The 15,000-nt window shown below is 43.5% G+C and overlaps 1 protein-coding gene across 1 annotated transcript in view; it reads right to left on the reverse strand.

The window, feature by feature from the left end:
• The window catches only part of tbc1d2 (TBC1 domain family, member 2), a gene marked incomplete at its 5' end in the record, with an annotated part of 43,731 nt that overhangs the window by 25,777 nt on the left and 2,954 nt on the right, over nt 1-15,000 (reverse strand). Inside the window, 5 exons of the mRNA XM_028590135.1 lie at nt 4,755-5,129; nt 8,095-8,360; nt 10,196-10,296; nt 12,484-12,631; nt 14,808-14,931. Coding sequence (XP_028445936.1) covers nt 4,755-5,129; nt 8,095-8,360; nt 10,196-10,296; nt 12,484-12,631; nt 14,808-14,931 — 1,014 coding nt within the window. The remainder of the gene's footprint in view (nt 1-4,754; nt 5,130-8,094; nt 8,361-10,195; nt 10,297-12,483; nt 12,632-14,807; nt 14,932-15,000) is intronic.

Raw genomic sequence — 15,000 nt, forward strand, 5'->3', positions numbered from 1 at the left:
GTGCAGTGTGTGTGTGTGTGTGTGTGTGTAGTGTGTGTGTGTGTAGTGTGTGTGTGTGTAGTGTGTGTGTGTGTGTGTGTGTGTGTGTGTGTGTGTGTGTGTGTGTGTAGTGTGTGTGTGTGTGTGTGTGTGTAGTGTGTGTGTGTAGTGTGTGTGTGTATTTCTGTCTCCAGATGGCGAGAGAGGAACAGACCAATCAATGGTATATTTTGACCACTGTACAAATCCCATCTTGAATATTCTATCTCAGTCTGGTGTCCATATAAATTAAAATATGTATTAAACAATAGAAAGGGTCCAGAGAAGAGCTACTAAAATAATTTGAGTTATTTAGTTATTTTAGTTTAGGAGATCCAGAGGAGACATGACTCAGCTGTATAGGCTTGTAGAGGAAAACTCCCCCAAGGAGAACATGAGTGTTCCCCTTCACTTAACTCCTTTCAGAACAGGCTGGATGCATTCTGCCTGTCAGAATGTGTGATGTATAATTATTATTATTAATTATAAAGCTTGTCAGTATTTTATGTAACTTATTTATGCATTTTTAGAAAATTTCAACCATGAAATTAAAGGTGCACTATGAGTTCCTGCATGGTTTCATATTATTATTTTATTTATTCTCAAATAGTGGTCATCTCTCCTTGATCCCCTAGCTGCCTGCCCTGCCAGGCTGTGCACCAAAATACAACAGACCACGTTCCAGCCAATCATCGACAAGATGGTTGGGGGAGGGGGTGGGGCTTAGTGGTGTTAGTCATGACTAAGGGTGTCACCGAAATTAAGTCACAATCTCGAATTTCAAATAAAAAAAATGGAATCGTCGATGCTGCCACGCCCCCACGCCACATCCGGTCGGCTTGTCAAAGCGAGTCAGTCGACCTCCTGTAACCTAGCTACAGCCAGTCAGAAGTTACCATGGCAACGGCAGATGCTGGAGACCCACGGACAGAACTTGAGCCCCCTCCTCTTTCACTGAAGTGTGTGAAAGTGTGGAAGTATTTTGGATTTCCAAGTCCGATCTATGTTGACAATGTTTGAACACACAGTGTGTAGCATATTGTGTGTGTTTACCGTTGCACGTTAGCCTAGCAGCTAGCGGATATTCCTTCTGCTTATAGCTTTATCCCGACAAAACCGCACGGTTGAGTTTCAGCCTGCATGCAGGTGTTGTAGCCTCAACAGAGCAGCTTATTTTGGTTATATTAGAGAGAGCAACATGTTGGCGGACTGCCCGAGTCCCCCTCTCTGCTATCGGTCTGCTCAGCTGCTGCTCTGTGGGGGTTTAAGCCCCAAACTCAGCCTTCCAGGCAACGCTGCAACCGTCATCTTCAAGGCACCTAACCCTAACCATCGCCTAATCCTTGTGTCTTCCAGGCAGCGCTGCCTGGAAGACAACGTTGGGGGCTTAAAATACCAATCTCTGTGTGCCCTTAATTTTCTGCAAACTTTTTTTTCTTTTTACTTTATTGACAAATTGTCAAGTTTCCAGTTGAGTGAAGATATAAGTTATTGTTACATTATATGGTGGATAAATGTTTTAAATTTGACAGTGTAATGTGGTACATTACGAACAAAAGTCAGATATATTATATAAAAGTCTAGTCTAAACCTGGCATGGCTGTGCTTTAAAAAGAATAAATGTAAAAATCGAGAATCAAATCGATCGAATATGTAATCGAACCGAGGATTTGGAGAATCGTGACAGCCCTAAACAGTTAACCAGTTAGGAACCATGGGGGAGGGGGGAGCTTGCTCTGTTTGGTATTTACTATAAACGTCAACAGAAGTGAGGTCATGCAGGAACTCACTGTAATTGTAATTGTAATTTATTTATTTGAACAGGGACAGTGCACAAAAAACATTAATAGAGGTCTTGTGCCAGGTTATAGCAAATTGCTAATTTCCGCCCATAGTCCCTGGGCAGGTAGATGGCACATTAAAATACAAAGTATGTACAGTACGACATATAATACAGATACATAAAGTCATAAAAATCTACAGTCATTATTGTCCCCCTATCCCACCCCAAACACACACAGTAATGTTACACATCAACTTACTGACGGGAGCAAGTCTGATCAGTTAACAACCGATGCTTAGCTAAGCGTGAGAAGGAGTGGAAGTTAGTGCATGAGCTTAGCTCTGTAGGAAGAGTATTCCACTGATTTATAGCCACAGAGGAGAAAGATGGCCTCCCAAATGCAGATTTGCGTTGTGGAAAACTACATTCACCCCTTGTGGCATAGTGCACCTTTAATGTGTTTTTATGAAAACAAGTTATAATGTAAATATATATTTTGTGTTGCTTTAGTCTGTACCAGAAATGTTTTCAATAAATTTCAGTAAAGAACCTCTGGATACATGACCTAGTGAGTTGCATCCATCTTGAAAATATAAGATATCTGAGAGATATCAGGACAAATTTAGGACTATTTGGAACCCATTAATTTACTACCTATCTTCTATCAATGCTTCTCTGGGATCACTCCCACCCTGCCATCACTGTCTTAATCTGTCCCCAGCTGATACCCTAGAGACGAACCCCCCTCAGTTGTTATTTTAATCATTTTTATTTATTATTTTATTATTATTATTTATTTATTTTCTATGTAATTTTTATAATTGTTCTTGCTCCTCTTGCTTGCTGTTTTTTTAATTTAATTTAAATTCAATTTAGTTTTACTTTTTCTTTCCTTTTTTCCATTGAATAACTCCAACTGCCATAGATGATGTGTTTGTTGTTCAATATGTAGCTAGATGCTACATATTAAACGGAAATAAAGTTATATATATATATATATATATATACAGTACAGGCCAAAAGTTTGGACACACCTTCTCATTCAATGAGTTTCTTTATTTTCATGACTATTTACATTGTAGATTCTCACTGAAAGCATCAAAACTATGAATGAACACATATGGAATTATGTACTTAACAAAAAAGTGTGAAATAACTGAAAACATGTCTTATATTTTAGATTCTTCAAAGTAAGGCAAGGCAGCTTTATTTGTATAGCACATTTCAGCAACAGGGCAATTCAAAGTGCTTTACATAAAACATTAAAGAGCAGTTAGAAACAATTAAAAACAATTTAAAAACATTAATAAACAAATTAAAAACATTAAAAGACAAGAATAAAATGGATAGTGCAGTATAAGAATAAAAGTTACAGTGCAGTATAAGAAATTAAAGTTAATAAAATAGATTATTTAAAGAAAAGCAACATCAAAAAGATAGGTCTTTAGCTTAGATTTAAAAGAACTGAGAGTTGCTGCAGACCTGCAGGTTTCTGGGAGTTTGTTCCAGATATGTGGAGCATAAAAACTGAACGCTGCTTCCCCCTGTTTAGTTCTGACTCTGGGGACAACAAGTAGACCTGTCCCAGACCACCTGAGAGGTCTGGGGGGGTCATAGTGTAGCAGACCTGTCCCAGACCACCTGAGAGGTCTGGGTGGGTCATAGTGTAGCAGACCTGTCCCAGACCACCTGAGAGGTCTGGGTGGGTCATAGTGTAGCAGACCTGTCCCAGACCACCTGAGAGGTCTGGGGGGGTCATAGTGTAGCAGACCTGTCCCAGACCACCTGAGAGGTCTGGGGGGGTCATAGTGTAGTAGACCTGTCCCAGACCACCTGAGAGGTCTGGGGGGGGTCATAGTGTAACAGACCTGTCCCAGACCACCTGAGAGGTCTGGGGGGGGTCATAGTGTAGCAGACCTGTCCCAGACCACCTGAGAGGTCTGGGTGGGTCATAGTGTAACAGACCTGTCCCAGACCACCTGAGAGGTCTGGGGGGGGTCATAGTGTAACAGACCTGTCCCAGACCACCTGAGAGGTCTGGGTGGGTCATAGTGTAGTAGACCTGTCCCAGACCACCTGAGAGGTCTGGGTGGGTCATAGTGTAGTAGATCTGTCATAGACCACCTGAGAGGCCTGGGTGGGTCATAGTGTAGCAGACCTGTCCCAGACCACCTGAGAGGTCTGGGTGGGTCATAGTGTAGTAGACCTGTCCCAGACCACCTGAGAGGTCTGGGGGGGTCATAATGTAGTAGACCTGTCCCAGACCACCTGAGAGGTCTGGGGGGGTCATAATGTAGTAACAGATCAGAAATGTATTTTGGCCCTAAACCATTTAGTGATTTATAAACCAGTAAAAGTATTTTGAAATCAATTATTTGAGGCACTGGAAGCCAGTGTAGAGACTTCAGTACTGGACTGATGTGATCCACTTTCTTGGTCTTAGTGAGGACTCGAGCAGCAGCGTTTTGAATCAGCTGCAGCTGTCTGATTGATTTTTTAGGGAGACCTGTAAAGACACCGTTACAGTAGTCAAGTCTACTGAAGTAGCCCCCCTTTGCTTTTTTTTGATAACTCTGCAAACCCTTGGTGTTCTCTCAATGAGCTTCATGAGGTAGTCACCTGAAATGGTTTTACCTTCACAGGTGTGCTTTGTCAGGGTTAATTAGTGGAATTATTTCCCTTATTAATAAAAAAGCAAAGGGTGGCTACTTTGAAGAATCTAAAATATAAGACATGTTTTCAGTTATTTCACACTTTTTTGTTAAGTACATAATTCCATATGTGTTCATTCATAGTTTTGATGCCTTCAGTGAGAATCTACAATGTAAATAGTCATGAAAATAAAAAGGAAACACATTGAATGAGAAGGTGTGTCCAAACTTTTGGCCTGTACTGTACATATATAACATTTCAGTAAAGTGTATGTACAGTATATAAAACTTCAGTAAAGAACCTGCTGCTTGGCGTTGTTTTTCTCCGTCAGACTCCGGATGTTCTCCTGCAGCTCGGCCAGCTGAGCGTCTCTCTGAGCCAGACTCTTCCTGGCGGAGTCGGCCTCGGTCCTGGCGGAGTCGGCCTCGGTCCTGGCGGAGTTGGCCTCGGTCCTGGCGGAGTCGGCCTCGGTCCTGGCGGAGTCGGCCTCGGTCCTGGCGGAGTTGGCCTCGGTCCTGGCGGCCTCCAGACGACCACGCAGGTCGGCCGCCTGCCGCTCGCAGTGCCGCAGCAGCTCCAGGCGCTCCTGCTCGCCGTCCGCCGCCAGAAACTCTGCACAGGTTCTCTTCTCCAGCTGAGACGCCTCCAAGGCTTTGTGGAGGATCCACACCAGCTCCTGGACACGGAACAGGCTGGTCAGTACTGGAGTACATGTTGAGGTACTTGTATTTTACTTGAGTCTTTTCTTTTTATGCCACTTTCTACTTCTCTTATGTGTTTCTTTTACCATCATCCAATCGTTGTTACTCCCTGTGTGCTGAAGTTACTCCCTGAAGTTACTCCCTGTGTGCTGAAGTTACTCCCTGAAGTTACTCCCTGTGTGCTGAAGTTACTCCCTGAAGTTACTCCCTGTGTGCTGAAGTTACTCCCTGGGTGCTGAAGTTACTCCCTGAAGTTACTCCTGTGTGCTGAAGTTACTCCTGAAGTTACTCCTGTGTGCTGAAGTTACTCCTGAAGTTACTCCCTGAAGTTACTCCTGAAGTTACTCCCTGAAGTTACTCCCTGTGTGCTGAAGTTACTCCCTGAAGTTACTCCCTGAAGTTACTCCCTGAAGTTACTCCCTGAAGTTACTCCCTGTGTGCTGAAGTTACTCCCTGTGTGCTGAAGTTACTCCCTGTGTGCTGAAGGTACTCCTGAAGTTACTCCTGTGTGTTGAAGTTACTCCTGTGTGCTGAAGTTACTCCTGTGTGCTGAAGTTACTCCCTGAAGTTACTCCTGTGTGCTGAAGTTACTCCTGAAGTTACTCCCTGTGTGCTGAAGTTACTCCCTGAAGTTACTCCCTGTGATGAAGTTACTCCCTGAAGTTACTCCCTGTGTGCTGAAGTTACTCCCTGTGTGCTGAAGTTACTGCCTGAAGTTACTCCCTGTGTGCTGAAGTTACTCCCTGAAGTTACTCCCTGTGTGCTGAAGTTACTCCCTGTGTACTGAAGGTACTCCCTGAAGTTACTCCCTGTGTGTTGAAGTTACTCCCTGTGTGCTGAAGTTACTCCCTGAAGTTACTCCCTGTGTGCTGAAGTTACTCCCTGTGTGCTGAAGGTACTCCCTGAAGGTACTCCCTGTGTGCTGAAGTTACTCCCTGAAGTTACTCCCTGTGTGCTGAAGTTACTCCCTGTGTGCTGAAGTTACTCCCTGAAGTTACTCCCTGTGTTCTGAAGGTACTGCCTGAAGTTACTCCCTGAAGTTACTCCCTGTGTGCTGAAGGTACTCCCTGTGTGCTGAAGTTACTCCCTGTGTGCTGAAGTTACTCCCTGTGTGCTGAAGTTACTCCCTGTGTGCTGAAGGTACTCCCTGAAGTTACTCCCTGTGTGTTGAAGTTACTCCCTGTGTGCTGAAGTTACTCCCTGTGTGCTGAAGTTACTCCTGTGTGCTGAAGTTACTCCCTGAGTTACTCCTGAAGTTACTCCCTGTGTGCTGAAGTTACTCCTGTGTGTTGAAGTTACTCCTGTGTGCTGAAGGTGCTCCTGAAGTTACTCCTGTGTGCTGAAGTTACTCCCTGAAGTTACTCCCTGTGTGCTGAAGTTACTCCCTGAAGTTACTCCCTGTGCTGAAGTTACTCCCTGAAGTTACTCCCTGTGTGCTGAAGTTACTCCCTGTGTGCTGAAGTTACTGCCTGAAGTTACTCCCTGTGTGCTGAAGTTACTCCCTGAAGTTACTCCTGTGTGCTGAAGTTACTCCCTGTGTGCTGAAGGTACTCCTGAAGTTACTCCTGTGTGTTGAAGTTACTCCTGTGTGCTGAAGTTACTCCCTGAAGTTACTCCTGTGTGCTGAAGTTACTCCTGTGTGTTGAAGTTACTCCCTGTGTGCTGAAGGTGCTCCTGAAGGTACTCCCTGTGTGCTGAAGTTACTCCCTGAAGTTACTCCTGTGTGCTGAAGTTACTCCTGTGTGCTGAAGTTACTCCCTGAAGTTACTCCTGTGTGCTGAAGGTACTGCCTGAAGTTACTCCCTGAAGTTACTCCTGTGTGCTGAAGGTACTCCTGTGTGCTGAAGTTACTCCTGTGTGCTGAAGTTACTCCTGTGTGCTGAAGTTACTCCCTGTGTGCTGAAGGTGCTCCCTGAAGTTACTCCCTGTGTGTTGAAGTTACTCCCTGTGTGCTGAAGTTACTCCCTGTGTGCTGAAGTTACTCCCTGAAGTTACTCCCTGAAGTTACTCCCTGTGTGCTGAAGTTACTCCCTGAAGTTACTCCCTGTGTGCTGAAGTTACTCCCTGAAGTTACTCCCTGTGCTGAAGTTACTCCCTGAAGTTACTCCCTGTGTGCTGAAGTTACTCCCTGTGTGCTGAAGTTACTGCCTGAAGTTACTCCCTGTGTGCTGAAGTTACTCCCTGAAGTTACTCCCTGTGTGCTGAAGTTACTCCCTGTGTGCTGAAGGTACTCCCTGAAGTTACTCCCTGTGTGTTGAAGTTACTCCCTGTGTGCTGAAGTTACTCCCTGAAGTTACTCCCTGTGTGCTGAAGTTACTCCCTGTGTGTTGAAGTTACTCCCTGTGTGCTGAAGGTACTCCCTGAAGGTACTCCCTGTGTGCTGAAGTTACTCCCTGAAGTTACTCCCTGTGTGCTGAAGTTACTCCCTGTGTGCTGAAGTTACTCCCTGAAGTTACTCCCTGTGTGCTGAAGGTACTGCCTGAAGTTACTCCCTGAAGTTACTCCCTGTGTGCTGAAGTTACTCCCTGTGTGCTGAAGTTACTCCCTGTGTGCTGAAGTTACTCCCTGTGTGCTGAAGTTACTCCCTGAGTGTTGAAGTTACTCCCTGTGTGCTGAAGTTACTCCCTGTGTGCTGTGTGTTCCTGGTTCCCAGATTGCCTGCCTCTGGACACTTTCAGTTTTAAGCCATTTTCCTTCAAATTAACTTTCTAAATCTTCCACTGCCTCTTCGTCTCTACACCGTTAGAAAAACTACATCAGCGGTAGAACAAAAAGTGTTCAAATCAATGATGTACTTTCTAGTTTTTTAAATATACTAAATGGTGTCCCACAAGGCTCTATATTGGGTCCCATTTTATTTACAATATAGTACACAATTTCATTTTTATGTGGAAAACAGATGATTAAACTATTACTGTTATTAATCTGTTAATTAATCACCTTCTGAGCTTTGACTTCCTCCACCAGCATATGTTTCTCTGTCTGCAGACGGGACATCCTGTCTGAGCCCGTCATGGAGGACGAGAGAGTCTTCGTCTTCCTGCTCAGGCTGTCCAACAGGGACGGGGACTTCCTGCCATCCGCCGGGGACGCCAGGCCTACTGGCTCAGCCAATGAGAGGGCAGGGGGCGGGGCCCGAGGCTCAGCCAATGAGAGGGCAGGGGGCGGGACCGGAGGCTCGCTGGGAGTCCTGGGAGACGGAGAGACTGACATGGGACAAGACGGGTTAAACCAAGACCAAAAGACCACAAGTCAACAAGTCAACAAGTCAACAAGACAACAAGACAACAAGACAACATGACAACATGAAAACAAGACAACATGACAACAAGTCAACATGAAAACATGACAACAAGTCAACAAGACCAGGAGACAACATGAAAACATGACAACAAGTCAACAAGACAACATGTCAACAAGTCAACATGACAACAAGACAACAAGACAACATGACAACAAGACAACATGTCAACAAGACCAGGAGACAACATGTCAACAAGACAACAAGTCAACATGACAACAAGACAACAAGACAACATGACAACAAGACAACATGAAAACAAGACAACATGACAACAAGACCAACAAGTCAACATGACAACAAGTCAACATGAAAACAAGACAACATGACAACAAGACCAACAAGTCAACATGACAACAAGTCAACAATACCACATGACAACAAGACCAACAAGTCAACAAGACAACAAGACAACATGACCCAATGGATGACACATTTTACAAATACAAATAGAGTACTATTAATATTATTTTTATTATTAATTACTAGACAGACAGACAGACAGACAGATGTGTTGTGCTTGTATTAATGTCTTTATTATTGTCAGTGTGTATTATCATGAGTAATATAGGTATCAGTGTGTACTACTGCAGGTACCTGAGGTGATGCTGGAGGTATCAGTGTGTATTACTGCAGGTACCTGAGGTGATGCTGGAGGTATCAGTGTGTACTACTGCAGGTACCTGAGGTGATGCTGGAGGTATCAGTGTGTACTACTGCAGGTACCTGAGGTGATACTGGAGGTATCAGTGTGTACTACTGCAGGTACCTGAGGTGATGCTGGAGGTATCAGTGTGTACTACTGCAGGTACCTGAGGTGATACTGGAGGTATCAGTGTGTACTACTGCAGGAGGTGTCAGTGTGTATTACTGCAGGTACCTTAGGTGATACTGGAGGTATCAGTGTGTACTACTGCAGGTACCTGAGGTGATGCTGGTAGTATCAGTGTGTACTACTGCAGGTACCTGAGTTGATGCTGGAGGTATCAGTGTGTACTACTGCATGTACCTGAGGTGATACTGAAGGTATCAGTGTGTACTACTGCAGGTACCTGAGATGATACTGGAGGTATCAGTGTGTACTACTGCAGGTACCTGAGGTGATACTGGAGGTATCAGTGTGTACTACTGCAGGTACCTGAGGTGATGCTGGAGGTATCAGTGTGTACTACTGCAGGTACCTGAGGTGATGCTGGAGGTATCAGTGTGTACTACTGCAGGTACCTGAGATGATGCTGGAGGTATCAGTGTGTACTACTGCAGGTACCTGAGGTGATGCTGGAGGTATCAGTGTGTACTACTGCAGGTACCTGAGGTGATGCTGGAGGTATCAGTGTGTACTACTGCAGGTACCTGAGGTGATGCTGGAGGTATCAGTGTGTACTACTGCAGGTACCTGAGGTGATGCTGGAGGTATCAGTGTGTACTACTGCAGGTACCTGAGGTGATGCTGGAGGTATCAGTGTGTACTACTGCAGGTACCTGAGGGGATGCTGGAGGTATCAGTGTGTACTACTGCAGGTACCTGAGGTGATGCTGGAGGTATCAGTGTGTACTACTGCAGGTACCTGAGGTGATGCTGGAGGTATCAGTGTGTACTACTGCAGGTACCTGAGGTGATGCTGGAGGTATCAGTGTGTACTACTGCAGGTACCTGAGGTGATGCTGGAGGTATCAGTGTGTACTACTGCAGGTACCTGAGGTGATGCTGGAGGTATCAGTGTGTACTACTGCAGGTACCTGAGTAATATTTCGGGGGGATCCATGGCGGAGCGTCAACATGAAACACACTATGACTGCATTCCTGAGACGAGCGCCGACGGAAACTGTAGACCGAGTTCCTGCAACAACAAAAGGTCAAAGATCCTCTAAAGGTCAATACTACTACTACTACTACTACTACTACTACTACTACTACTACTAATAATAATAATAATGATACTACTACTACTACTACTACTAATAATAATAATAATGATACTACTACTACTACTACTACTAATAATAATAATGATACTACTACTACTACTACTACTACTACTACTACTACTACTACTACAAATAATAATAATAATGATACTACTACTACTACTACTACTACTACTAATAATAATAATGATACTACTACTACTAATAATAATAATGATAATACTACTACTACTAATAATAATAATAATAATAATGATAATAATGATAATAATTATAATGATAATAATAATGATAATAATGATGATAATAATGATAATAATAATGATAATACTACTACTACTACTACTACTACTACTACTACTACTACTAATAATAATAATAATAATAACAATAATAATAACAATTATGATAATAATAATGATAATAATAATAATAATAATGATACTACTACTACTACTACTAATAATAATAATAATAATGATAATAATGATAATAATAATGATAATAATGATAATAATAATGATAATACTACTACTATTACTACTACTACTAATAATAATAATAATAACTTTAATAATAACAATTATGATAAAAATAATGATAATAATAATAATGATAATAATGATAATACTACTACTACTACTACTAATAATAATAATAATAATAGTAATAATAATAGTAATATTAATACATTTATATAGTGCTTTACACAGTACTCAAAGACATTTAGCACATTCAAAACCAACACATAAAACAAGCTTATTAAAAGCAATTAAAACAATAAAACCAGTAACTAAAAGTAGATAATGTGTAAGACTGTTGTATGTGGAAGGCTAAGCTGAAGAGGTGTGTTTTGATTATGGAAGCACCGAACCCAGATTTTTGGGGTTCTGCCGAATACCGAACCCACTGGTTAAGATTCTGCCGAACCAAACCGAACCGAACCGAACCGAACCCTACTCCCATTCTTAACACAGTAAACACATTAATGAAGTAAACAACGTCCACAGCAGTGCATTTTTCATTGTATTTTAACTGTAAAAAAATAAAAAAGAATAGACAACATTATGCCTGGCACACAAGGCCTATGTTTACCCTATCTCAAGATCCAACCAATATCCAAAATATTAGCCTTTTAGATTCATAATCCCATAAAGTAGGCTGCCCCCACGCTCTATTCACATCGTAGGAAAGTACATCGCTATCGCCAGATGAGTGACAATTTTGTGTTGCAAACTTTCGCTAACCAGTGTATGATGAAGGCATGTTGGGGGGTGAAATTAGAAATCTACCGTTAGCTAACGAGCAGCAGCCGGCCGTTCGGTCCCGCTGTAGGAAGACTCATTTCCAGAGAGAACAGCTGACAGCCGGGAGAGGCTCGGTCTGGTTAACACCAGTTTTTAGCCGTGACTGTCCTTCCGTTGCCGTACCTGAAGCTGCCGTCTGGAGATTCCTTCGTGCACAACTCGTATTCTTTCGGATGTTTCGTACGCAAATGTCTTAACAGCGGCGATGTTGTGTATTGTTTAGGGTCCTCGCCACCACTAGACCAATCGGCATTGCAAATTGAACATGTAGCTGGCGTTCCATTTTCACTTTCTCACAGCTTACTGTCTCGTTACTTCTATACTCTTTGGCAAGAGCAGAAACTCAACACAACGTTTGTCTCTTTTTCTCGAGTTTCGCCTCTCGTTACTTCTCTTTGGTACTGTTCGGTTCGGTTGAAAAAAATTCTAACGTTCGGCAGTACCCGAACACCGTCAACAGCCCAAAGTTCGGCCGAATTCCGAACCAAAACTCTGGGTTCGGTGCATCCCTAGTTTTGATGAGTGATTAGGCTCATGGGAAATGTAGTGTTTGACCTGCCGCTACTCTCCCAGAGAGGCTCATGGGAAACGTAGTGTTTGACCTGCCGCTACTCTCCCAGAGAGGCTCATGGGAAACGTAGTGTTTGACCTGCCGCTAATCTCCCAGAGAGGCTCATGGGAAACATAGTGTTTGACCTGTAGCTCCTCTCCCAGAGAGGCTCATGGGAAACGTAGTGTTTGACCTGCCGCTACTCTCCCAGAGAGGCTCATGGGAAACGTAGTGTGACTCACTGGATGTGGATCAGCGGGTGTTTGAGCGACATGTCGGCGAGCGGTGTGCGTAGAGACGGGGCGTTGGCCGCCTCCTCCCCCACCAGACCCGGCGGACCCTCCAACGCCGGCAGGAAGTCCTCCGCACAGACAGGAAACAGGAAGTTGTCTGCACAGCCAGGAAACAGAATCAGTATATTTTCTGTAGTAAATGCATGATTATTGGGCCTTTATTTTGAAGGACAGCTTAAGACAGGAAAGGGGAGAGAGGGGGGCAGGTTGGAATCTAACACGGGGCCGCCGCGTCGAGGACTGAGCCTCTGTACACGGGGCGCACACCCTACCAGTTGAGCCACCCAGGCGCCCCAAATCTGATGTTTTATTATAAATTACACAACAAGTCGGCCCTGGTTCTAGACTGCTTTGAATGGGGGGTCTGGGGTTCCTCCCCAACAGATGAGAGAAGAGTCTCGCCCGCCCTCTCATTGTAATACATGCTTTATCTATTAGTAAAACATATTATTTACATTTGGCATTTTAATGATTGGTTGGACCGACGAGGACAACATGAAATAGGCTACTGATACTAAATACTGAGTTGGTGGGGCACGGCCGCAGCCCATTCAGCCCCCCACTGTAAGTCTGCCGACGTAGGGAGACTTCAAAGTCTCTACCCTATGTCCCAAATAGAGACGTAAGTCCTTACCCTATGTCCCAAAGAGAGACGTATGTCCATACCCTATGTCCCAAATAGAGACGTAAGTCCTTACCCTATGTCCCAAAGAGAGACGTATGTCCATACCCTATGTCCCAAATAGAGACGTAAGTCCTTACCCTATGTCCCAAAGAGAGACGTATGTCCATACCCTATGTCCCAAATAGAGACGTATGTCCATACCCTATGTCCAAATAGAGACGTATGTCCATACCCTATGTCCCAAATACAGACATAAGTCCATACCCTATGTCCCAAATAGAGACGTATGTCCATACCCTATGTCCAAATACAGAAATAAGTCCATACCCTATGTCCAAATACAGAAATAAGTCCATACCCTATGTCCAAATACAGACATAAGTCCATACCCTATGTCCCAAATAGAGATGTATGTCCATACCCTATGTCCAAATACAGACGTAAGTCCATACCCTATGTCCCAAATAGAGACGTATGTCCATACCCTATGTCCAAATACAGAAATAAGTCCATACCCTATGTCCAAATAGAGACGTATGTCCATACCCTATGTCCCAAATAGAGATGTATGTCCATACCCTATGTCCAAATACAGACATAAGTCCATACCCTATGTCCCAAATACAGACATAAGTCCATACCCTATGTCCCAAATAGAGATGTATGTCCATACCCTATGTCCCAAATACAGAAATAAGTCCATACCCTATGTCCCAAATAGAGACGTATGTCCATACCCTATGTCCAAATACAGACATAAGTCCATACCCTATGTCCAAATACAGACATAAGTCCATACCCTATGTCCCAAATAGAGACGTAAGTCCATACCCTATGTCCCAAATACAGACATAAGTCCATATCCTATGTTCTAAATAGAGACGTATGTCCATACCCTATGTCCCAAATAGAGATGTATGTCCATACCCTATGTCCAAATACAGACATAAGTCCATACCCTATGTCCCAAATACAGAAATAAGTCCATACCCTATGTCCCAAATAGAGACGTATGTCCATACCCTATGTCCAAATACAGACATAAGTCCATACCCTGTGTCCCAAATAGAGACGTAAGTCCATACCCTATGTCCCAAATACAGACATAAGTCCATACCCTATGTCCCAAATAGAGACGTATGTCCATACCCTATGTCCAAATACAGACATAAGTCCATACCCTATGTCCCAAATACAGACATAAGTCCATATCCTACGTCCTAAATAGAGACGTATGTCCATACCCTATGTCCCAAATACAGACATAAGTCCATACCCTATGTCCAAATACAGACATAAGTCCATACCCTATGTCCAAATACAGACATAAGTCCATACCCTATGTCCAAATACAGACATAAGTCCATACCCTATGTCCCAAATACAGACATAAGTCCATACCCTATGTCCCAAATACAGACATAAGTCCATACCCTATGTCCCAAATAGAGATGTAAGTCCATATCCTACGTCCTAAATAGAGACGTATGTCCATACCCTATGTCCCAAATACAGACATAAGTCCATACCCTATGTCCCAAATAGAGACGTAAGTCCCTACCCTATGTCCCAAAGTCCCGGTACTCGCTATGGCCAGTCCATGCCTTTTTTTTCCCACAAAGTGTAGATGAAGTCTGGTTTGTGTTACCTGCGTTGTTGTTGTTGTTGTTGTTGTTGTGTGCTGGGTCCATACAGACAGACGTCTGTTGGTGCTGCCAGCGTTTAACCTGCAGTTGCTGCAGCCAGTACAGCATCAGTTCCTGGGTCACCGCCTGCAATGTTACACACATACACACATTAAAGTATTATTATACATAACATCTGAGCTTTACAGGGACACA

This window comes from Perca flavescens, chromosome 10, assembly GCF_004354835.1.
Source record: "Perca flavescens isolate YP-PL-M2 chromosome 10, PFLA_1.0, whole genome shotgun sequence".
Classification (NCBI taxonomy): domain Eukaryota; kingdom Metazoa; phylum Chordata; class Actinopteri; order Perciformes; family Percidae; genus Perca; species Perca flavescens.